Below are 25,870 nucleotides of genomic sequence, written 5' to 3'. Positions count from 1 at the left end.
TCCGCGACGCGCTGACGGCGCCGGTTCTGCGCATGCGTGGGGGGTATTTAAAGCTATCAAACGCCTCCTCCTGTGCTATGTTGTCTGCGGCCTTGCCTGGGAAACTAAGCCTGCCTGATTTACCTTACGACTTTCTGTTGCCGATCCTTCGCTTGCCTGACTCTGATTTTCAATACTGCAGTAATTATTCTCTAATTTATTAGGAAATGGGGTTAACACCTAATCATGCATGGAAAAAAAAATACTGTCAAATACCGTGACACCGATATAATTTTGAAAAATACCGTGATATAAATTTTTGGTCATACCGCCCAGCTCTACCATAAACCTTTATAATCAAAAACATATCTTGTGAGCGTAATACTTAGGCCAGGAGCATGTGATATTTGAAAATTAAAGGCAGGCTTTATTAAGCCAAAACTATATTAACAAGTAACAGTAAATCCGCCTTTACCAATACAGAACATCTCCTACATAAGGAACATTTTTACAAAGTTTATTTTAGTCCAGGTTTGTCCAACTGAAGGCCTGTAGGCTGGATGTTGTGGCCCCAGCCTGCCAGACCTCCACAGACTTCTTTGTATAATCATATATCCTGTATATATATATATATATATATATATATATATATATATATATATATATATATATATATATATACAGTGGAGGAAATAATTATTTGACCCCTCACTGATTTTGTAAGTTTGTCCAATGACAAAGAAATGAAAAGTCTCAGAACAGTATCATTTCAATGGTAGGTTTATTTTAACAGTGGCAGATAGCACATCAAAAGGAAAATCGAAAAAATAACTTTAAATAAAAGATAGCAACTGATTTGCATTTCATTGAGTGAAATAAGTTTTTGAACCCCTACCAACCATTAAGAGTTCTGGCTCCCACAGAGTGGTTAGACACTTCTACTCAATTAGTCAACCTCATTAAGGACACCTGTCTTAACTAGACACCTGTCCACAGAATCAATCAATCAAGCAGACTCCAAACTCTCCAACATGGGAAAGACCAAAGAGCTGTCCAAGGATGTCAGAGACAAAATTGTAGACCTGCACAAGGCTGGAATGGGCTACAAAACCATTAGCAAGAAGCTGGGAGAGAAGGTGACAACTGTTGGTGCGATTGTTCGAAAATGGAAGGAGCACAAAATGACCATCAATCGACCTCGCTCTGGGGCTCCACGCAAGATCTCACCTCGTGGGGTGTCAATGATTCTGAGAAAGGTGAAAAAGCATCCTAGAACTACACGGTAGGAGTTAGTTAATGACCTCATATTAGCAGGGACCACAGTCACCAAGAAAACCATTGGAAACACATTACACCGCAATGGATTAAAATCCTGCAGGGCTCGCAAGGTCCCCCTGCTCAAGAAGGCACATGTGCAGGCCCGTCTGAAGTTTGCCAATGAACACCTGAATGATTCTGTGAGTGACTGGGAGAAGGTGCTGTGGTCTGATGAGACCAAAATAGAGCTCTTTGGCATTAACTCAACTCGCTGTGTTTGGAGGAAGAAAAATGCTGCCTATGACCCCCAAAACACCGTCCCCACCGTCAAGCATGGGGGTGGAAACATTTTGCTTTGGGGGTGTTTTTCTGCTAAGGGCACAGGACAACTTATTCACATTAACGGGAAAATGGACGGAGCCATGTATCGTGAAATCCTGAACGACAACCTCCTTCCCTCTGCCAGGAAACTGAAAATGGGTCGTGGATGGGTGTTCCAGCACGACAATGACCCAAAACATACAGCAAAGGCAACAAAGGAGTGGCTCAAGAAGAAGCACATTAAGGTCATGGAGTGGCCTAGTCAGTCTCCGGACCTTAATCCAATAGAAAACCTATGGAGGGAGCTCAAGCTCAGAGTTGCACAGAGACAGCCTCAAAACCTTAGGGATTTAGAGATGATCTGCAAAGAGGAGTGGGCCAACATTCCTCCTAAAATGTGCGCAAACTTGGTCATCAATTACAAGAAACGTTTGACCTCTGTGCTTGCAAACAAGGGTTTTTCCACTAAGTATTAAGTCTTTTTTTGTTAGAGGGTTCAAAAACTTATTTCACTCAATGAAATGCAAATCAGTTGCTATCTTTTATTTAAAGTTATTTTTTCGATTTTCCTTTTGATGTGCTATCTGCCACTGTTAAAATAAACCTACCATTGAAATGATACTGTTCTGAGACTTTTCATTTCTTTGTCATTGGACAAACTTACAAAATCAGTGAGGGGTCAAATAATTATTTCCTCCACTGTATATATAATCTTGATAAAGGTCCCGGGTGAGGACCGAAAACGTCGATCTAAATAAAATGAGTATTTTTTTTTTTTTTTGATGATGAAATTTTCCTGGTGTGCATAAGCATTTTATATATATATATATATCTATATACAGTATATATATATATATTTTTTTTTTTTTTTTCAATTTTATTTAAATAGAAAAATTTATGGTCTTCAAATATGTGCCAAATAAGTTGCCCATCATTGTTATAGACAACAAAGGCACACCCTCTTAAATAAAAAAAAAACACCAGTTCCACTGACAGGCTCTTCCAGCTGTTTAGCATAATGCAGAGAGTGCTCTTCTGAGACAGTTTGCAATTGGTTTTTATTTTTTATTATTTGTGGTTTTTGAGTTATTTAGCTTTATATTCAGCAGCTCTCTACTTTGGAATTTCAGCAGCTATTGGTTGCTAGGGTCCAAATTACCTTAGCAACCAGACACTGATTTAAATTAGGGGCTGGAATACAAATAGGAGTGGGCTTTAATATAAAAATGAGTAATAAATAGTAGCAATGACAAAGTTGTAGCCTTAGAGAGCATTTGTTTTTTTGGACACTGGGGTCAGTGACCCCCATTTCAAGGCTGGAGAAGAGTCAGGGGAAGAAACCAAATAATTCAATATAAAGAAGAAAATATGAAGACCAAATGAAAAGTTGCTTAGGATTAGCTATTCTATGACATTCTAAAAGTTAACTTAAAGGGAAACCACCCTTTAAAGCCTTCCAAAATGTGCATGTTAAAAAGATAGTCAAGTGGTTTGTATACTGAAATAAATATGTTGCTGATGTTAGTTGAAAAGAAAACATAAAAAAGAGAACATAAAAACTCCTTGCACTCTTGGTTTTAAAGAGGTGGTTTACATTTAAAGGAGAAAATACAGCCATAAGCACTCACAGAAATGCTGCACTGACTTCTTTGTAAAAAGATTTTGTGTCTGTAATTCATGTACCAGAGACACGCAGCTCTCTCCTCTCTCCTGCTCCCCCCTCCCTCAAGAATTCTAAGAATTCCCTCCCCCCTTAGGAATGTGGATCTGAGCCAATCAGCAGGAAGCTGACTCATAGTCTAACTAACTGAGCATGTTCACTTGGTCTGGGTCTCAGTGAAGGAGTCAGGCATTATGGGAACTTTGCTCTGTGAGGCTACAATTTATTAGTACTTCTTATCTTCCTAGTAAAGCCATCTTCTATTTATATTGCCATCTTGCATTCAAATCACTGCCTGGTTGCTAGGATAAAAAATGACCCTAGCAACCAGATACCTGCTAAAAAACAAACTGGAGAGCTGCTGCATAGAAAGCTAAATAACTCAAAAACCACAAAAAAATAAAAAATGGAGACCAATTGCAAATTGTCTCAGAATATAAATGTCTTTTCCACTGAAATGTATATTAAATATTCCTAAAACAAGCCACAGAATAGAAATGTTTAAGGTGGAGGAACAAAATGATTTCTAAAATTGATTTCCAATATAAATTTACTTAACTAATGGTTTCTAAAGGTGGCCTTCCAATAAATTTCACTCTGTCTCTAGTACTTCCCTCACCCTGTTGTCTCTTGCCCACTCTCTTGGTTGCATTTGTACTGACTCAGTCTTTTTACATTTGCAACATGTACTTGTTCCTCTGGCCATTTACTGATAAATGTGTATCATATTCTAGGGCACTGGTGGTTTAGAATATGAGTGATCTGGCTGACAGCCCAGAGCCCATAACTCTGAGGGGCCCAAGGCTAACCGATTCTCCTCCATTATAATCAATTCTGTATAACAGGCATTTAGTATTTTTAATTTCCCAAGGCAGTCTCCAGGTGGCACTATACTGCAGCACCTGCACATGATTTGCTTTTTGAGACGGAGGCTATAGCTTCTCACCGTATGCGCGCCGATGCCCACTACCTTTCATCGCATATAAATAAATTTGGTGGCCAGGAATCATTGCCTCTTGCTACATATAATATTCTATAGAATAATGTATTTGAGTGCTGAGTATCACTATCACTCACTTCGTAAAATGTACTTTTGAGTGCCAGGACCTATTGTCTCTCACAGTGTATAATGTGCTTAGGGTGACAGTACAATTTCATTCACAATGTATGTAACACACTAGGGGGCACATTTACTAAGACACGAATCTGAACCGAATTGGAAAAATTCCGTTTTGAAAACGAACATTTTGCGACTTTTTCGTATTTTTTGCGATTTTTTCGGCGTCTTTACGACTTTTTCGTTACCAATACGATTTGCGCGAAAAAACGCGAGTTTTTCGTAGCCATTCCGAAAGTTGCGCAAAATCTGCCGATTTTTTCGTAGTGTAGCGCAAGTTTTAACGCTACGAAAAAAGCGCAACTTTTTGCGCAAGTTTTAACGCTACGAAAAATCGCCGGATTTTGCGCAACTTTCGGAATGGCAACGAAAAACTCACGTTTTTTCGCACAAATCGTATTAGTAACGAAAAAGTTGCGACATTTTTCCAAAAAAATCGCAAAATACCGATCATTACGAAAAAAACGCAATCGGACGCATTCGGCCCGTTCGTGGGTTAGTAAATGTGCCCCTAGGAGTCCCACTACACCTTGCTATATAACATGGATAATATTCCTGTACCTACTGCTTCTTACTGCAAAATGTCCATAAGGTGCTGCTATCTGCTAAATTTCAAATACAAACAATATATCTGGATTGCCAGTCACTGCATTTAACTGTATTATGTACATTGCTGGTACCTGTAGCCATGTTCCGCCTAAAAGGGGAGCTGTCATTCTAAAAAATTCCAAATCCTTTTCTATTATGTTAGTTGAGCAAATTAAACTACTTACACCATATAAACGATTTCATGTTTTTTTGCCTTCGGTCTTGGAATTTACAGTCACAGCAAGCAGGCAGGTGCCATTTTGTGAATATTGTTATTAAAGCAAGCTTAGTATCACCCCAAAATCTTATTCATTTGCCATCTAGGTGGTATGTAGGAAGTGCCGAATGTTAAGTTAAAGTAATTGTAATAACAAATCTGAGCTGTCAATCATATATTGTCTGCTCCGCCTCTATGCCTAAGGCATAGAAGCAGGGCAGGCAATATATGACTGACAGCTCAGATTTTTAAATACACTTATAAAAGGTATGGATGATTTCATTAAGAGAAGAATTTGGGTTTCAAGTTTAATTTTTAAAGGACTTTTATTATACAGCTTTTTATGTGTGGTGACAGGTCCCCTTTAAGTGCCTGCACAAGTTACGTCACCAACATCTACAACAAACCAAGGAGCACAAAAAAATGTATGCATTCATATAATTCACCTAGAACCTTTCCCATCATATCTATATATTGCTACTGCCTCTCACTGTATAATGTGCTTTGAGTGACAGTACTAAACTCACATTCCTTGTACATAATGTTCTTGAGGACACAATACACACTACTCACTCTAAATAATGTACTTGAGCTATCGGCACTTACTGCAGCGGTTCTCAACCTGTGGGTCGGGACCCCTCTGGGCGTTAAACAACCCTTTAACAGGGGTCATCCAAGAGCATCGGAAAACACATATTTCCGATGATTTTAGAAATAATTTTATGGTTGGGGGTCACCACAGCATGAGGAACTGTATTAAAGGGTCGTGGCATTAGGAAGGTTGAGAAACACTGACTTACTGCCTCTCAATGTATAATGTGCTTCTGGTGCCAGTGTCCACTGCTCACAGTTTATAATATACCTGGGGCATTAGGACCGACTGCTGCTTCTCAGACTTCTGGCCAAGATCAAGTATCTGTCTAAGGAGTGGTAGGCTATGTCCCCTTCCATAACATACAGATTTACTTGATCCTTGCAAAGGCCAGCCGCTATGTATTGCCAGTGTGGGATCAAAGATAAAAGAACCCACCTAAACCTTGTGGCAAGGAGGACCTGAAGACCCTTGCTACTGCAAGACTTCCAGCCAGAGGATCAGTGATTTGATAGGCCCTTGCCAGACCTGTTTTTGAGTACCCTTGTGCACTTAGGTAAATGAAGCATACACTTAGCTTCAACTGAGAGAAAAAAAAAGTACCCAATGCCTCGCATAGTATCAAGTACATGGGTGCAAGAACCTTTTTTTATTATAATGTGCTGGTGGTGCTGTGCCCTGCTTTTCAATGTAGAATATTGTTTGTTTCCAGTGTACAGTGCCATATACTACTTACTTATACTATGTACTTTGCATCTCACCGCAACCATCACATTTTCTTTTCCCAGGGATTCCTTGCATCACCCTGGGCCATGTACTATGATGTAATAAGTTCTTAATAAATTGCATATTTTAAGCAGCATATGTATGTCAGTCCATTTTTTTCTTGTGAAGAAGAAAATTGCCTATACTGCACATGTGCTGGCCCAAGGCAGAACAAGGAATCCCTGAAAAAAGGTAGATGCCGGCATATAAAGCGTAAAGCGTCCAGGGTAAAAAAAGAGACAATTTATCTCTATTGACATTCTCCGCTACTCTACTTTTCTTTACGCCACAAGTTTCAAACCCCTGTATTAGTATACCTGTATCCCTCTATCTTTTGTCAGGAGATGCAGGAACTTTCAGTTGTACAATCATTGGTGGGTGCAGAGTGATATCAACTGTATTTTATTGCTCCTGTGGATATTTCCTGCAGGCCCATGACGTGCACACATTTATGAAGGTGCTGCACAGACATCCTTGTTCTCTAGCTGAGCCCTTTATGCAGTTAAAGTTACAAAGCTCAGTATCAAGAAAGATTGCCCATATGCTGTTCAGGTATTGGGATAACCCCTATCCAAGTTGCTTGTGATAAAAGAGATATTCTAGCAACTGCACAATATAATAGACAAACATTTTTCTATTGAATGGTCACCTGGCTGACTGCTCTGTTGATTAGCTCAAAGTTAAAAAAAAAAAAAAGTGCATAAAAGTAAAGAAACAGGTGAAGCAAAGCCACAATATCGCTTCCACTCAGTATCTTTTTTGCCTATAGAAAGACCCTTATTTCTTTAGTCCGTGGGTTTGAGGATTTTGGTACACAGCAATTAACATTCAATTAAATTAAATAAATTAAATAAATTCTTAAATAAAGGAAAAACGTTTTTAACAGTTATTTAGAGGGAAGGGTAAAAAGATTAACAATCCCAGACACCTAAGGGATGTTATTTGTCTAGATACGATGAAAACAGTGCTATGACCACATTGACCTTGCCCACGTGGTTGGAGACATTTTAATTCCACCCCCACCCCCGCTTTAACAGATGTTACCTATAGCGTCCATATTAAGTCATATACGCCACAGTAAAAAAACACTCCGGCGACATCTTAGTCGTATTCCATAGTGTTGGAGTGGAACTAAAAACATCGAAGCACAATTTTTATCCGTAATGACATGTCTAAGATACAAAACTAACATAGGGTTAACAATACACCCTAATAGTCAAAATGTCTGAACGCTGGACGACGGCCAAATCAAAATCATTCCCGTGATGTCATAATCCCCTCAGGGTGCATTATGGGACAACCTCCTACTTGCCACCTTAAGCGCTCCCATCGTCAACGTCTCCCACTAAGTGACGTCACCACGGAAAGGGTTCGGCGTCTTGACTGACATCACTTACTTATTACCGCCTTCTGCTTTGAGAAAAACTATTAAGCCCCGCCCAGCTCCCCCCTCATTGGGCTTGCTTACCGGTCTCGATTTTTTTCATTGGAAGAATTTGCAGTACGGCTGATAAGCCACGCCACCTATGAATTTTCTCAGACAGAGGTTTGCTAAGTAGAGAGTCAATCAAAGAGCAGCTACGCGGAAGCGTGGCGCCGATGCCGTAATCTGCCTAGCAACCGTGAAGCCGGCTTTAAAGCGGTAACTTCGGGTGGGCCGAAGGTTTCTTCCCGCTCTGTCGGTGCAAATAAAAATAAGTACCGGCGGTGAACGAGTTGCTTAGCCCCCAGGGAAGGTCTCCGTTACCGAGGCCGGGAGTCCGGCACGGAATCCTTACGGCCTCGTTCATTGGAGGTGAGGAGCCCCGAGTTGAGGTGAGAATCAAGGCCCATAGAAAGCGAGCGGCCTACGTGACCATTGCTAGTTGTGAATGTTTCTTGTGATTGAGTGCAACCAACTAATTCGTGCTACATTAACTCCTTGTTCGTATTGTGAATATATGCAATGTATAAACATGTATACTCCACACGTGTCTTTATCCTTCTGTGGCAAATTAAATTTAGCAGCGCTCTATTTGTTCCTTGCTTCTGGCATACATAAGCAATCGTATATAGATATGTTTGTGTGGCTGAAGCTTTATTACTGCGCATTTTAATCCAACTGACCACGTACGCTTGAGAACCATTTTCCAGCACACCCCTGATTCTTTAGCCATGGCTTTGAACATTTACACTTGTTTTGCTTTAAAAGTTCGACATCCTTATGTGTTCGATCATTGTCGAACTACGACTCTCCTCCTTCCGGGTGTGTGTGTGTGTGTGTGTGGGGGGGGGGGGGTTGATGGGAACTGTAGTGCTGCGGCGCTCGGGATGATGCAAGTGCCCTATCTAGGATTTTACTTTTTCTTTCGAATATAAATGTTAGTCCCCCCTTTAAAGCCAGTTTGAGACTCAATATAAGTTCGCTTTCTCTAGTATCTACTTTGTGCTATAGTAGTAAAACCTGGAAACAGGTTCCTGCTCTGTCTCCTAGCAGTGTGTTAAAGCCATTCATGTTCGCTGGAACTAAAGAGAAACTGCAGTACCCAAATAATGGTTATCAGCCCTGAGTATAAATGATGAGCCCAGCCTGATGGGCCATAGTTTTGTTATTTACCAGTGCAGATGTTAAGCATTTTCCTTGCATGTTTTTTAGGTCCCTTATAAAGTTGTCTGTAATAACGCAAAATAGAGTTTTTAATGCCTAGACATACGTTATAATGTGTACTTTTTGTTTTAACTGTTATTTTAATTAGGCAAATCTTATAAATCCATCATGGAGGATCACTTATTTTAAATTTCTTTTGTGTTGTCATGTAGAGCTTTGCTTTTCCTTTTTTTTTTCTTTGAAGTTTGGTGCCTGCTAGATAATGAAGTAGCTGGAATTAAGGCTAGTTATTTAAGTTATAAAGATGAATACGTGCATTTCTTTTATCTCCTAGTACTGTCTACTCTTCATATTGCACATAACTTATTTGTAGCATGTCAGTTCAATTGGCTTTCATCTGATCATCCCTGATTTAAGCATTGCTTAAGTCCAGGTATAATGATATCTGTTGTCCCTTTATAATGATAAGGCATGAGACAGGTGCTTCTCGATTATTTTAAACAATCTGTAATACAGCATCTTTTAGAGTTTAATGTATTTTACTATATGATCAAATAAATTGTTTGAGAAGGAAACAACGATTCCTGTAATTAAGAAACTAGTAATTTTGAGCATTCTAGTTTTAAGGCTAATGCCTCACCAGACTGACTCTCAGACTGCATACAAGTGCTGGCTGAGAATCAGCCCCTACGCATGAATCAGTCTGACCCTGTGACTGCACTACAGCAGCCCGGGTGCTGGCAGACAGAGTGGATTTCAGCACTGAAATGTGCGGGTATGCATTTCAGCATATGCCTGCACCTGAGTTGATGCAGTGACTCTGGGTGCAGTGACGTGGTAAGGGCGATTTAAGCGCAGGGGCTTTGCCACCTGTGATCAGATCATACACTGAGGCCACTGTAGACCCATCAGGTTAGGGCTGTCTGATTGATTGATTTCTGGATATTATTTGGCCAGTTATCTGTTGAGCAGTCCCAATAGAAGGACCCATACATGGGCCAATAAGCTGCTGGTTGAATGGGCAGTCTTTATTAGCCCGTGTATGGCAACGGTGCACTATGCTTATCCTTCCTTTGGACATTAATATAACTGTTTGATAAACCATTAGCTGCTTCTGCAAGTTAATCCACAAATATTGTGCAGTCAGTCGGTGTTCTAAGGGTTTTCCATTTGGCAGTGTCTGTCTTTTCAACAGCCCTGTACTTTGATAAAGGGTTTTGACCTGAAACATGTTGTGTAACTATTACCCAGAATACATTTTCTGCAGTTAATCGCCTGAAGTCCTTCTTCCTTCTGCTTGGATATTGTGGATGATTTTGGGTGCAGCACAGAGTACTAACAAGGGAGTAAGGCATATGTTTCTGAATAGTTTGTACAGCTCACCAAACCCATATTATTCAACTGTACTTTGATTAGTGTCTTTGGTCTTTTGATTCATATGATCTTTGTTGGTGTTTTTATTTGGTTTAAATGACAAACCCTTCAGTGTCAAAACTAACCATCTTCTAATTGTGTAGTGTTAAAACATTCTTCTAATATGACGTCCATTAATTACTACTGTATAAGGACGAAGAAGGAGGATCATCTGGCCCTTTGTCTGAGCTGTTAAGGAACACACTAAATCGCTGTTATTTTTAAAGAACATGTGGGTATGATATCAATTAGTGGTTTATAGCTTAACATTTCTGGATAAAGCATTTCTGTTCTGTGTTATCCAATACTAAAGCCTGTGTAACTGGCAATGATATGGTTAAAGGGCATTAAACAAAACATGATTCACAAAATGGCCGCAGCCAATGACGTCTGTCAGAAGGGTTAATGTGCTTACAGTACAGCTAGGTGGCTTCTGCACAAATAGTCACAGAGGATGTTCCTTGCCAGCTGACTTTGCAAGGCAGAGTGGGAGACGTACTTCCTGAAAGACCCAACCCTTCACTGCCTGTAATTCTTTTCAAGCCCCCCCCCCCATTTGAAAGTTTTCTCTTTTTCTGCTATGAGTCAGATGAAGAACCTTAAGAAACTTAAGGCCAGTAGCTAATAAATGATTATGACAGCTTTGCATGTTCTAAATCACACTATCCAAAAAGAACCAGGTTATCATTTACTTTAGAGTATTTTCCTTTCATTTTTCCTAAACAATTGCCAGGATTTTTTTTCTCTCAAGTATACAACTAAATATTTTTGAATGGTGGTAGATGATGCAAACTATAGTCCCTCATAATTGCATGTAATAATATGTTTGCTGCTTGTGCCAGTTATAATAAGTTCCATATATTTTATTTTGTTTGCAAGTTAGTGTATCATAAAATTTAGTTGATACTAATGTATAACATCCTTTTGTTGATATAGATTCACCATGGTAATAAAACATTGTGTGTAGTGAGGGACCATACCCTCTTAGGAGCTTGCAGTCTCTTTGACTCTTACCAGCAAATCTTTTCATATTGTAGATGCAATGGGCAATTTTTTTTTTTAAGACATCCTTTTACACTAATCACAGTCTAAAAAATATAATCTGAAAAATCACAATTTGATTTGAAATGCTGTTGCAAACAGCAGAATCTGGTTTTGTTATGCAAGCAATACGTTTATCTCCAAATGCAATGCTTAAATCAGGGATGATCAGCTTGCTGCCTCTTGCTTGCTTAACACAGTGTAGCACATTGGCAAATGTGTATAGTTTTGATAACTTTGTATCCCATTTCATGTGGGGGCAGTATTTTGATACCCATTTTAATGCAAAGGTGTATTGAGCTGAACAGTGTGCCTTTCACTTAAATTGTGTTTAGGTTAATTGTTTTTTTTGTGTGTGCTATAATGGTAAATGGTGGTACATGTATAATAATGGCAATCCTGCTTTTGTTAAAGGTATAGGTGTTCCCTTATCAGAAGAAAACTCGGTTTAAATCAGTCACACCTATGTGTATAGGCCCTATGGTTCAGAAACCAAATAGCGGACAATATTATTTTCCTATAATCAAGGAACGCCAAGCCTTGCAGTGTCACTTGCACAGCAGGACTAATGATGCTTGCATGCACCTTTTGTGGCTAATTTCCATCTATGCTAAATTGCACCAGCGCAGTTGCCCATAGCAACCAGTCTAATAAAAGATGGAAATACAAAAAGGGAAGTATTTGGAAATGCCCCTGCATAAGAGCCCCCAGGGCTCTTGCACATGGGCTGTGTTTCTTTTTATGCATTTGTTGTGTGTTTCAATGGCAGGTTTGAATGCCTCTAAATGCAGAAGCTAAGTAATTCCATGTTTTGCCTGTTTGTACCCACAAGCATGTATATCTGGGTTTAGCACAATTTTATTTGACTGTTTTGAATATGTGCTGAATTTTTATATGCACCCATCCAGAATGTATTAAAATAGATATGCATGTTGAACTCAAATACATGTGTGAAAAACACACAAACACAACATATGCATTTTGGTATATGCAGTGCATGCATTTTAGTAGACACATTGCACTAAAAAAAAAAAGTTGCACTAAAAATTGCATGAAGATTCTGGGGGAAACCAAATCTATGATCCATGGTTGGAACTGGTTTGGAGCTCAGTAGTGTAAATAATGCCTAAAACTAATTCTGATCAGTGTGGCATGTTAAGGTGGCCATACATGTAGCGATTTCGATCTTTCGTGCGACCATTGATCGTTCCTGCCCTCCACTGACGTTTAGGGCTGAATCGTCCGATATGGAGATAGAAATTCTAACTCCACCTGGCGATTAAGCCCTGAATGTAGATTTTGCTGTGGTTCCCAGGGTTTTGCCCTCTGGTACATGGGGCATTTTGATCTTTGGAGAGCAACGGCAGAGGCGGGTAAAAAGCCCCTATAACTTTTAATATTAATCTGTGAGAAGCGTCCCAATTAAGGCACAAGGATTAGTAACACGTGGACCTACACACACAAATGTTGTCTTGAGTATTTTGGTGCAGAGCTCTGTCTATCACTGCTTCATGTGCATTAGACAAGGCACTTTTTATTTAATAATACAAACAGTATTAGAAGGCAGGCGTGTTTTGACTGCTGCTGCTGTTTTCTGCAGTATACATCCATGTGCTATTTTGGGGTGGCCAAACATGTTCCAATAGAAGCTGTTGACGGACTGAGTTTGCAACTACTTGGCCTGTGTAGGTCCTCAGACGGGCCTAACCTACAGATATCTTGTCGAAAATTGACCAGATGACGATTAGGTGGGTTTGAGTTTCCCATTGGATTGAGGACTGGATCTGTGCATTGATGTGGTCCTTGATCCAACGGCCTGCATTGAAGCAATGCGGACCAAATAATTGGATCAACCCAGTATAGACCATCTCAAGGTGGGTGACCTTGCCAAGTTGCCCACACAACTGTTAACTGACTTCATTCAGCCTTGTAGATCTATACAAGCAGGAGTAGTTAGTGTTATTCAGTGTTAGTGTCAGTTAAAACTTTGCTGTTGGCAGAACATATTAATTGCACAGCAAATTAATGTTTGAACATTTATGGGGACTTCTCCTAAAGCTTACATTACACAGTGTTACCTCTGTCAGTGTAAAAATGATACCTAGAAAAGGCCTATCCTTCCCATGTGTGTTATAAGAGAATGAGATCCAGCTGATTGAACCAGAAAATTCCAACCAGAAAAAAAAACGCAGTGTCTGCCATTTGCCTTGTGTTAATGGGATACCTGCATTTTCGACAACTGCTCCATCAGGGTCTATCTCTTGTGTAGTATTGGGGAATTAAAGGAGAAGGTAAGGAGCAATCACTGGGAGGGGGTGGTCACCTCACAGCAACTAATTCCTTACCTGATACCCAGCGTTCATGTTGGCAGAAAAATGCACCGGGCTGCGGTACATGCGAGAAAGCAATGCTCTTCTGCTTCGGACTTCATGCCAGATGCACGTGCGCAGTAGAGTGAAAAGCCAAAAATTTAACAAAAAAAGCTGCCGTTTTTTACTTGATCACTTGCTTGCATGTACCTTGGCCCAGTGCAGTTTTCTGCTTAAAGGAGCACCAGCCAGGGGTATCCAGTAAGTGAAAACAATCACTAGTGTATGCCCAACATTTGGGCTCCACCCAGTTATTGCACCCTTCCTTTTCCTTTTAATGCTATTCACCTGTCACTGTGCAGGGTGAAGTTTTAAGCAGAAAACTGTTGTGTTTTGTGGCCAAAATCCATCCTGTGTGTCGAGCGGCAGGTGGATCTCATTAATTTCAGTCACTACACACTCAACAGACTGGCCTTTTATTCACAAGTGGAGAAAACAGGATTGTGTGGCATTAGCATTAAACGGGAAAGAAGGAAAAATCAGTCTGTAGTCCAGGGGCCCCCTCATCTTATAACAGCGTTGGATAAATGAAAACATTTCAGTAGTGCTTTAAAACAATAAAGCATTTGCCTAAACAGGGTTTTTTTGTTCCTGCCTGTGCAATTTTTTTTTTTAACATTTAAGTGAAAAAAAAATGGCTTCTTTTCAAAAATTTGTGTTTTATCCTGGAGTGTAACTAGAGCAGGGGTCCCCAACCTTTCTGACTCTGAGCCCCAGTCAAATGTAAAAAGACTTGGAAAGCAACACAAGCATAAAAGTTCATTGAGGTGCCAAATAAGGGCTAAGATTGGTTATTAGGTAGTCTCTATGCACGCTGTCAGCTTACAGGAGGCTTTATTTATTAGTAAATCATATCTTTATTCAACCAAAACTTGCCACCAAGTCAGGAATTCAAATATAACTACCTGGTTTGGGGCTCTGAGAGCAACATCCGTGGGTTGGTGAGCAACATGTTGCTCTGACTCCACTGGTTGGGGATCAGTGCAATAGAGGAAGCATAAATCATATATCATAAACTTGTGAAACATCCAAAAAACTCTACCCTTTCACATCTTATTCTTGTGCTTCAGTTATATATCTCCTGGTACCGCTAAAATCTCACTGGCATTGGTATTATCCTCTATACAATGCTGGCACATTCCAAAGTAGTTTGCAGATATTGTTCAGTGGAACTTGCCATCTAAAGCTGGCCATACACGTGGCGATCTGACGATGTTTCGTGCGACCATCGGTCGCACGAAACATTGTCAGATCCACCACAAACCGTCAGGGCTGAAACAGCAGATAAGGAGGTAGAAACAATAGGATTTCTACCTCCTTCTACCGATTCAGCCCTGGCGGCAGATTTTGGTCAGGCGCCTTCTATGGCGCCCGATCAAAATTTTCTAACCTGGCCGATCGGCGAGTCGTCCGATATCAGCAGCTTCCTGCGATATGGGTCGACTAGCCGACATGCCATACACGCACCGAATATCGTACGAAACGAGGTTTCGTACAATAGTATTGTGCGTGTATGGCCAGCTTTTGTGACTATCACATTCACACAACAATAGCTTGTTGTGGAGCCAACTAACCAGCTTGTATGTTTTGGTTTCAATTCTGATAATATAATTTGGAAAGGTGAGATGAGTATAAAGGACATTATAAACTAACTTGTGAGCACTTAGCAGTTTCTTTCTTTTAGAAAGTGTCCTAAAATTGCTTTTTACGTTTCTATTATGTCCATAATTCAGATATGTGTGTCACTTCTGTGCCCCACTCCTTCCCCTCTCACAAGAGTAGGGAGTAGGCATATTACCCTATTTCTTAGGCCATGTCACATTTCATTCCAGAATATCTGGAACAGTCAGGGCTAGCCCTAGAAATTACAATAGCAGTCATTTCCTCATGGAAACGCCTAGTAGTGTTATTAACCCTCTTGCTGCCATGAGTAGTAGAATGTATGGCCGTGGAATGCCACATCTCCTATCAGCGGAAGGATCTCTGCTGAGATTAAACAAACGCTTCTCCACGTGACGCATTATATGCAAAATGAGCTTTCAATCTGTTTAATAATATATAAAATTCTGTCAGGACGCCAGAACCGGATAATTTATGGCTTACTCATAAGATCTTGCCGTGTTCGTGCTAAATCGGTGACAAAACCAGAGGTTGCAAGGGGCTTCTGGGAGTTGTAGTTCAGAAAGCGTTTAAAGCAACCCAGTTTAATCCGAGCACTTCCTTATTTGTCACGTTTTCTCCATCGTTGTTCTTGCATGAGCCATAAAAGAAATTTTAGAATTAACCCCGGTTTCTTACTTCTATGGACTTGTTCCGGTTGGTGGGAGGGGTAAACTTGCCCTTGCAGTTCGTGCTCCGTCCACATGGTTTCTCAGGGACGCATCATACTACTTGTCTCCTTTAAGACCCCGCTCCCCTGTTACTGTTTGGGGGTATACAGCGGATTAAAGGGCCGGGTACGCATGCGCGGCCGGAGCCTACATGTGTAAGAGGCGCATTATTTGGCAACGTGAGCAGAGGCCAGGACTACCGGGGATCCGGTCGTGCAGGGACCCGGAAAAAGAGGCCTCGGCTTGGACTGCCAGGAGCCGCCGATTCCGCAACAGGGTAACAAAGCACCCGGGAAGCTGGAGTTAGAAAGTTTTTGCTGTGGGAGACTGTTTTTACATTTCCAACAAAGTTGTTCTTTTATTTTACCTTATGACACACAGGCTCCTCCTTTTTATAGATGGAGGAGGGCGGTTCAGCTTGGGCACCCCACTTGTAATCTGAAGTCATGATCAGCCTTCCGGCTGTGTCCATACGTTCTTAATTCGCGTTAGCGATTAGAACCCATCTATTGCATGCGTTTGTGTTGTTAAAGGACTAAGAATGTGAGTCTTATAAGAGGATAACCAAAAACACGAAATTGCTAGTATTTTGGGAGCAGGTTAGGATGTTTTAGCTGCATCGGTTATCTAGGTACTGTATCGTTATATTTTGGGGAGATTGGGGGCCACGTTGATTTTGCATTTCAGCGGCATCTGCTGGGTTAATGTGGGTGGGAGTTGAGATGCTGCTAGCAGGGGAGGGGTGGTGGGGGCAGATGCCTCCAGGGGAGGTGGAAAGTGTCCCAGGAGTTCATAGGTTTCATGTCTGATTTTTCACTCCCATTTTTTTTTTTTTTAAAATAAGCAAATTATACATTTTGTTTAAAAGACAGTTACAATGAATTCTGTTTCAGACAGGTGGGATACATTTAAGTTGTCTTTTCAAATCCGTAAGTATATAATTTATTTTAGTGCTTCAGTAATCTCCTTGGGTAAAGGTTATTTAAGGTCTTTATTATCCAACTTTACCCCTCATCTCTCCCACACTTTTCAGTGCTACAGATTGTTTACTGAGGTGGCATTGCTGTTTCCATATGTTTTGAAGAGAGTTATAGTTATAATCTTGGCTCTTCCTTGTGCAGCACTTGTGTAAAGGTGTTAAAATCATTGTTCGGGAGTCTGATAAGGGACAGAAAGGAAGGTGATATTTGCCATCTTGCATGCTCCATGGTTAGTGCAAAGGGACCATCTGTTCTAAAGGTCTCTAATTCTTTTATACTTTTACATGGCATTACAAGGCAAACAAAAGTTTTCATATAGTTAATGTACAATCCTTGACATTATATAAAATTCTTCATTTCTAGTTGCTACTTGTATTTTTCCCATTGGTAAAGATGTTATGTAAAACTGGCCATACATGCACCGATATATTTTCGGACCATGTGAGGGTTCTGAATTATTTTCCCAATAATTTTTGTACCCGGCCGATCAGTTATGTAGTCGCTTGGACATCTTAGAAAATTTTGGTTGGATACCATGCATGTTGCTGATAAAATCCATGGGTGACCTAGAATGCATTTTTTGGGACATCACTTTGGCACGATTGTTTTCTGCCAATTTTATATTCAGAATATCTTCCAATTGGCTATTTTTCGATCGAAATCCGAACGTTTGTTGAAAGAAGACTAACATCTAAACGTGTATGGCCAACTTAAGTTGCATCAATTGGAAGGATAATGTAAGGGCAGTGGCACACGGGGAGATTAGTTGCCCGCGATAAATCTTCATTACCGCGGGCGACTAATCTCCACCTCACCAGCAAGAATGTAAATTGCCGGTGGGATGGCATATGCATCGCTTAGGTTTCCTTGAGGGGCAACTTCGGGCGACTTTGGGAAATGAAGCAACGCATATGCTATCTTACCAGAGATTTACATTCTTCCTGGTGGGATGGCTTTACAAGGAGATTAGTCATCCAAATAGCAAAGATTTATCACAGGCGACTAATCTCTAAGGGGCACATTTACTAATCCATGAATCCGAATCCCGAATGGGAAAAAAATCGGATTGGAAACGGAAATTTTGCGACTTTTTCACTGCCGTCGCGATTATTTCGTATTGAGCAATTGTAAACGGCAGAAAAACCAATCCGATTTCTTTGCGACGGTGACGAAAAAGTCGCAACAATTCGTGAAAAAGTTGCGATGGCGACAAACAAAATTGCTAAAATACCGATCATTACAGAAAAAACGCTTTCGGACGTTCGTGGATTAGTAAATGTGCTCCTAAGTGTGCCACTGTTCTAAGTGGTTCTCTCCTTAGCCTTCTCTAATGCAGTTTATATTTAGTTTACATTAACATCTTACTTTTCCTATTATTGATTTCAAAATTCCTATATGAGCATTAAAATGTGAATATGTATGTATGTGTGTGGAAGTGGGAGCATCGTTGACTTGATACCTGACAAACAAAAGCCCCTCCAGTTTTGCAGTTGAATTACAATGGTCAGTTATTGCTCATTTAATTTGCTTTTCTTTGTTTTGTTGGTAGCCATAATGTGGACAGTCTGTCAGTGGGTGTGTTATGTGGATTCTTTTATGTCTAGTGTGAGTGGGGGTTCTGCTAAATTAGTTTATCCTTGGTCCCAATTAGCAATTGTATGTTGTAAATTTTACTTGGGTATGCTTTACCAATGCATTTTACAGAATTTTTATGCTTTAATGCTTTCTATACCCATAACACGATCTCTGAATTTGAAGCTGGGATTCCAGGAACATTTAGGAAAGCAAATAGACAGTTGCAAGTCGCAATCCCAACTGAGATTTGAATCTATACATGTAATGGTGATAGAATAAAACCTAAAATCACAAGGCAACTTCAACTGCTCATCACATGAAAAATGGATTTACCAAGGAGGGGCAATTTTAGGGTTAGACAGAAAGGGCCTTTGCACCAGGCTCATTTTGAGAGCTCTGTCCAGAAAGTTTTTTTTTGATAAATACTTGTGTGGCTTGCTATTTGCAATTCAAAGCAACCCCACCCCTCTGCTATTAGGTCTATGGCACAACATCTGGTGCTACAGGGGAACATGCCTAATTTACACAGTACGTAGATTGGGCTCCTTGCATTTCTTTTAAGGGCCATGCGCCCCACGGGGAGTTAAGTCGCCCATGGCTAAATCTCTGCCAGCGTGGTGACAAGTCTCCCTGAAATGCCTTCCCGCTGGCAATAAAATGAATTGTTGGTGGAAGGGCATTTTGGGGGGATTAATCGCCCATCGTAGCAGAGGTGCTTTGTTTTCCGAAGTCTCTGAAAGTTTCGTGCAGGAGTAGGTAGGCTATGGCACCTTTGATTGATGCTAATTCCATACACAAGTGCTTGAAGGATGTTGTCTTTGATGCACTTATTTGGCAAGACTGGCAAATAAGTGGATCCTTGCTAAATTCAGCCACATATATGCGGGGCCAGATCAGACTAAAAGTATTGCTTGACCCCGGGGTCAATAATTGGATCCTAGCAGAGGCTGATGAGTTCTTCTCACAGGATTTTCAGAGGGGCCTGTTAGATATCTGGCTGATTTTCAGCCACATATGTCATGTGGGCCAATACAAGGGAAGATAAGCTTCCAACCACCCTATTTTCAACTCCAGTCCTGCATTGCCTGTAGTCTTCAGTCGCCATGCTGTGGATTGCTGGACCGTTAAATGGGAGTTGAAAGCATTTGAGAATCATTTTAATCATAATACGGTCAACTGTATTTGTCTACTGCTTTTATATATGTCCACACAGAACAAAGTTCTGGTCAAAGTTTTGGTCAGCCTGAGAAAAAGGCACTGTTGCTAACTTAAATAAAGCATGCACTTTTTGGAAGACCTGTGTGAGCGCAGTACTTAAGTATATCTTAACTTTAGACACAAAAGAATGCAAAAAGAAACCAGTCTTGTGCCATATATCTTTCACTTCCATCACTCTCCACAGGTTGTGTTTGCCTACCTGCATTTAATCGAGTTGTCTGGGTCTGTGGAAAGTGAGTTATTCCTGTTTTGGCAGTGAATGGTCTTCGTTGGTACAGTTCTTTTTAGGAAGGTTTTAGAGCCACTTCTGTAACAAAGCAGTTGATCAGGGATCATACTATTGTTCTTGTCTGAGATGTTCCTTTCAGGAAGTTGCTAGGTAACTGAAGGGAGGAGTCAAAGGGTGGCTCCCTGGTGACATATTAGGAGTCTGTAAGGTTGAGGGGGTGAGGCAGACATGGTGTTGAATCTGGTGACTGCCTGAGCTTTACCAGAAACTTTGCATTTACTATAGTGATGGGTTAATCTGTTGCATTTCTTAAGACAGTGCTCATTACATGATAAAAAAACTCATAAAGCAGTTAGGATTGTCTTAATTTGCAGAATGTCATTAGTATGTTGTCCCAAAAATGTTTTTGAAAACTTAGCAGCTAATTACTTTTCAAATCAGATGGGTAAAAATACTCTATTTTAACATCTTCGTGTATATATTACATTGATCCATTCATTGCATGTAGTTTTGTACTGTAGCTGTCTGGCAGTAATATTTCACTCAAGGACTCTTATCTTTTTTTATTTTGTTTTAGGGTGACGACACACATGGCGATTAGTAGCCAGGACTTTACAAGAAGTCGAGGCACCTAATCCGCTTATGGAAACCTGCACTTGATTAGTCGCAGTAACTTGGGCAGCAACCGTTTTTTTTTTTTTTTGTTTTTTTTTTTAAAGTCACGGTGACTAATTGCTCCATGTGTATTCGCTCTTATGGCTTGCTAGATTTTACCCTTAATTCATTCATCTGAAAGGGCAGGAGCTGTTAGACCATACAGTCCATTTTGACAGTCTCACTTGTGGGGAATCTACTGGTGGCACTCAGCAGACCATCTTAGGAACCAATGTAGTTGCCTTCTATTGTCATTTTCAGGATGACATCAACAGCATATTAAGGGCAATGAAACACATTGTATTAATGTCGCATGCATTTTGTTGCAGCAGCAAAATGCCAAAAGATTCCCTGCAGTGAATTAAATCTCGAAAAAATAGGTATTAATGCACGATTGCATAATGTTTTACCTGTGGCAATTATTAGCAATGGCAAGAAGCTCTCAGGAGTATTGTCACCATGTGTGGCATAGCCCTTGGAAGTGTCAGGATCTTCCAGTCACCAGTCTGCTGCTTGAGTCTGTAGACTATACAGATTGATAGTGTTTCAGCATGTGTTTGGCCCATTTTAAAAACTGTGGAGGACCATGTATACCATGGCCCTAAGTAACATAGCTTGATCTGCTGTAGAACCAGCAATATCCAGGTAAATGCAGAATTTGGCAGCAGAATAGTGGTAGGGAATATTTTTCTTCTCCACTTAACATCCAGCTATACTATGCAGCAAGAGCCAACTTAAGGCTGATGGCCCATGGATAGAGTTAGTTGCCTGCTGCTATCACTGCTATTACGGGCTACTAACTGTTCTGATATTCCTTTCCACCAGCAGTAGGAGTGGCCGGTGGAAAGGCCTACGCAATACTTTGGCTTTCTGAAGTTGCAAAAAGTTTCTTCCTGCAGGCTGAAGCGATGCATAAGCTTTCCACCTGCAACTCCTATTGTTGCCAGTGGAAAGGCATTTTGGAGCGGTTAGTTGCCCACGATAGCAGAGATCTATCGCGGGCAAATAGCTTGCTTTGTGGGCCATCAGCCTAAAAGGGAAAGTTAACCTTTACTTTAATTTTGGTGTGTTATATAGAGTCCTATCTTTAGAAACTTTTTTTTTTTTCCCCCCAAATATTTTTTTTTAATTTGCTTTCTTATTTTGCCTCTTTCAAATGGAAGTCTGTAACCCCATAAGTTTAACAATATTGTAGCGTTACAGAGCAATTTTTTTTTAACATCTTATTTTTCTGTTTGGCTCTCTTTTACTCATTGTTCACTCTCCCACGCTCCCATTGGTTGCTAGGGTAATTTGTACCCTAGCAACCAGTTAACTGCTGGAATACCACAAATGCAGTCCTATTTGCATGGGATCTCTGTTGTGTGTTACAATGAAAAATCTTTCTTTTTATAAATCTGATAATGAGCAATGAGTAGAAAAATGATTATCACAGTTTTTCAGGTCACAGTCACTCCTATGTGCCATAATCATAGGCATTGGCCGCCATAGGGGCGAATAGTCATTGCCCTTAAGCCAGACGTACATAGTCTGCAGGCAGTATAAACAGATTTTGATTGAAGAGGCATTCATAGTATGACCATCTTTCTGTTCTCAGTAGTAGAACATGACATGGTGCCCTGGCAGACCTTCCTGATTGATGAGCTGACCAATATTGTACATAGGTAATGAGGTTTGTATTTTCTATTTTAATGACAAATGCACCCTTATAGCATCACCCATCCTCCTGTACTCCATCCACAGCAAAAGGCATTTTCCGGTGGTGACAATACATCCTATAGGCTTACAATCCACAACAATTTAAACTGTTTTCTCCTCCCCAGGCATACACACATTAGTGCACTGAGCTGCTTACATTAAAAGAAAAGGAATGGTACAACCACTTGGGGGGTGTCAAGTATTAGGAACCCCCCAGTCATTGTAATCAATTTCCTGGTACCCCAGGCCAGTGCTTTTGTTGGCAGAAAATCATTGGCCCAGGGTACGAGCAAGCAATCCTCTTACTCCCTTATTGCTTCAAAATCCAGGGGCAAATGTGTGTGCAGTGGAGTGAAAAAGCTCTTCTTTTTTTTTTTTTTTTTTTTTGTTTCGGGTTTTCAGTCCAAGCGGCATGTAGAAGGAAAGCGGAGTAATGCTTGCTTGTAGGTTCCCTCAGGTTTCTGCGATTTTCTGCTCGCAGGAGCACTGGGGTATCGGTTGCCCCACCCTGTTGTTGTACCTTTTCTTCTCTTTTAAGAAACTGTCCGATACATATTAACTATAGAAAATTCGCTAGGTTTTGATATGGTTCCTTATGTTCTCTGCAAGCCTGTTTCTGATTTGAACTAATGTTGCAAAAGTCATTCTCCTTAAGGTCTGTTAAGATGTCAGCTACACCATAAGTAGAGAATATAAAGGAACAACGCTACTTTCAGTAGCAATTTATATTAAAATAACTTTAATACAATTTTTTTATATACATAACATATATCTGAAAGTTGCTTAGATTTAATATGTATTCATTCATATGCAAAAAACCGTTTGTATTAAGGATCCTTTATGGCACACAATACTTTATGGCAGATACCATAAACTACAGGTATGGGACCAGTTATCTAGAAATGTATGCAGTACATCAGGGATCCCCAACCTTTCTTACTCATGAGCCACAGTCAAATGTAAAAAGACTTGGAGAGCAACACAAGCATCATAAAAGTTCATAGAGGTGCCAAATAAGGGCTAAGATTGGCTATTAGGTAGCCTCTACGATCACCATCAGCTTTCAGGAGGCTTTGTTTGGTAGTAAATCTTGTTTTTATGCAACCAAAACTTGCCGCCAAGTCAGTAATTTAAAAATAACTACATCTAAGGGTTTGGTGAATAACATGTTACTCACGAGCCACTGGTTTGGGGGATCACTGCTGTACATTAAAAGGCATTAACACAAACAGAGTTATAGTTGTTATAAAATTTGACAGTGAAAAAAATCTGTGTTTTGTGTCCCTGCACTGAAGTCTATTTATATGTACATCTGGGAAATTGCATGCATGGCAGAAAAAGTAGCATGATACACCCAATGATCACCTAACAAGTAGTTTAGTGGCTTATGTACCCTTAAACGGTCTTAAATTAAACACTTTACCCTGGTATGTCTTATTGCATTTAACACTTGGCAAGCCTGGTTTTGTTGGTCAAAAGATGTAAATGGTGTTTTAGATAGGGTGTCGGAATTCCTGTTTGCAGCTAGTCCTGTTAGGGGCGGAAGTGTACCGTTCAAACCACCTTTCATTTTTACTTGTTGGGTTTTTTTTTGTTTTATAAACTACTCCAGTGCAGCTGCTGCACTCTTCCTCTCTGTCATTTGTCAACCTCTTTCCAGCTGCTTCTGGATACATTCAATGCCCCCTCCCCCTTCTCTGCCCAGCCCCCTCACCCACCCTAGCCTGTCTCTGTGCTCTCTGTCACTTCCTGGACACACTGGGCCTTGTCTGAGCAATGCCAAGCTTTGATGGGTAACTTAAACACTTACAGTGACATATTTTACATGATAACTGTACAGTGCGATTCCTTATTAATGCCTCCAGCATATATTAGGTTAATGCCTTGTAAAACTGGCATTTTCTGCTATGGCTGTGTTGAAAGGCAACCAAAATGATCCATGACAACTGTCTAGCTGAGGCTTGTATAGTATACTTTATCCTGTGAAATAATTTTGGGGAACTGAATCATAGATTGAATGAAAATTATTAGTGTTCATTCACTGCTGTTAGTGAAATTAACCCATTTTGTGCATAGTGTCTGTACTGTTTGCGAGACATCATTTGTTCTGATTATGCTTTAGCCCCACAGTTAAAAAAAAAAAAAAATGAATAAATTCTTCCTAATCTCGGTACATTCTGAAAAGAAAAGAATAGGTAATATCTAAGGGAAAAGGTACTGCTTTTACTAGTAGCTAAATTAATACATACCTTGATAATCATTGAACATTTTAATGCATGTTGTTGGTTTGCTTATAAATACTCTGCTTTTTTTTTCTTTTCATCTTTAATCAGCATTACAGAGTGGCATCACAGTGCTTTGGCATGCTGTAATCTTTTCGATCAGAATTTTATACTTAGTCTCATATTTGGTTTCTGCCTCATAGAATAAACCCTGGATGAAGTGTGTGCACATTGCAGTACTACTTCTGAATAGTGCTGGGGCTTTTTACAACAGCCCTGTGGCCATCTATGAATTCTTGGGATTTGCCTGATCTTTAGGTCTACAGTACTCTTGGCAGTTGAACTGCTGTTACTTGTGGTGATGTACTTCTACTTTTCATATATTACTTACAATTAATGTTGTGAATCTGTCACCCTTAGAGTAATAGCACACAGGATATTTTGTTATCAATGCTAAATCTCTTGTGGTGTGGGTAACAAGATGTCAGTAAAGCCATTTGAATTACATGGTAAAAGAAATCTCAGACCCTACTTTTACTTACTGCAAAATATGGTCTAAGACCTCCCATTTATCCTATATATGATATTTTTAACCAAATGATGCCTTATAATGACTGTTGCCATCATGATATTTCCACATTCCAAGTGAGGTTACCATCATAAACACTTAATCTTTTTATTCAGGCATTTTTCCAGGCTCTTAAGGTGGCCACACATTAAGATCTGCTCTTTTAGCGAGGTTGGCAAACAAGCGGACCTTCTTCTGATATGTCCACCTAAGGTGGTCGATATTGTGCTGATTCAATCGTTTGGCCCTGGGGGGTGGGCAACGACAGCCGATGCGGTCCCCGATCTGACGGGAAAATCAAACCTGCCTGATATTTTCCCAGATATCGTTCTGGCGGCCTGTAATGGGGCTCTATACACGGGCAGATAAGCAGCTAAATCGGTCTAAAAAAGAAAAGTTTATATCTGTCCGTGTATGACCACCTTTTATTTACAACACTTCCTGTATGCTAGTATAAATTGGTCCATGAAAACTAGGTATCTGCTTAAAT

The 25,870-nt window shown here is 40.2% G+C and overlaps 1 protein-coding gene across 6 annotated transcripts in view; it reads left to right on the top strand.

Moving 5' to 3' along the window:
- Nucleotides 1-8,019: 8,019 nt before the first annotated feature.
- gatad2a (GATA zinc finger domain containing 2A) overlaps nucleotides 8,020-25,870 on the top strand; it is a 40,697-nt gene continuing 22,846 nt past the window's right edge. For 3 of the 6 annotated variants that reach the window (XM_012962914.3, XM_012962910.3, XM_012962905.3), the window contains exon 1: nucleotides 16,286-16,513. In XM_012962914.3, the coding sequence (XP_012818368.1) occupies nucleotides 16,388-16,513 (126 nt within the window). In that variant the 5' untranslated portion in view covers nucleotides 16,286-16,387. 6 annotated transcript variants of the gene reach the window in all.

Source organism: Xenopus tropicalis, chromosome 1, assembly GCF_000004195.4.
Source record: "Xenopus tropicalis strain Nigerian chromosome 1, UCB_Xtro_10.0, whole genome shotgun sequence".
In the NCBI taxonomy this organism is placed as follows: domain Eukaryota; kingdom Metazoa; phylum Chordata; class Amphibia; order Anura; family Pipidae; genus Xenopus; species Xenopus tropicalis.
Note: the sequence above shows the minus strand (reverse complement) of the source record. Positions and strands in the feature narration are given on the sequence as shown.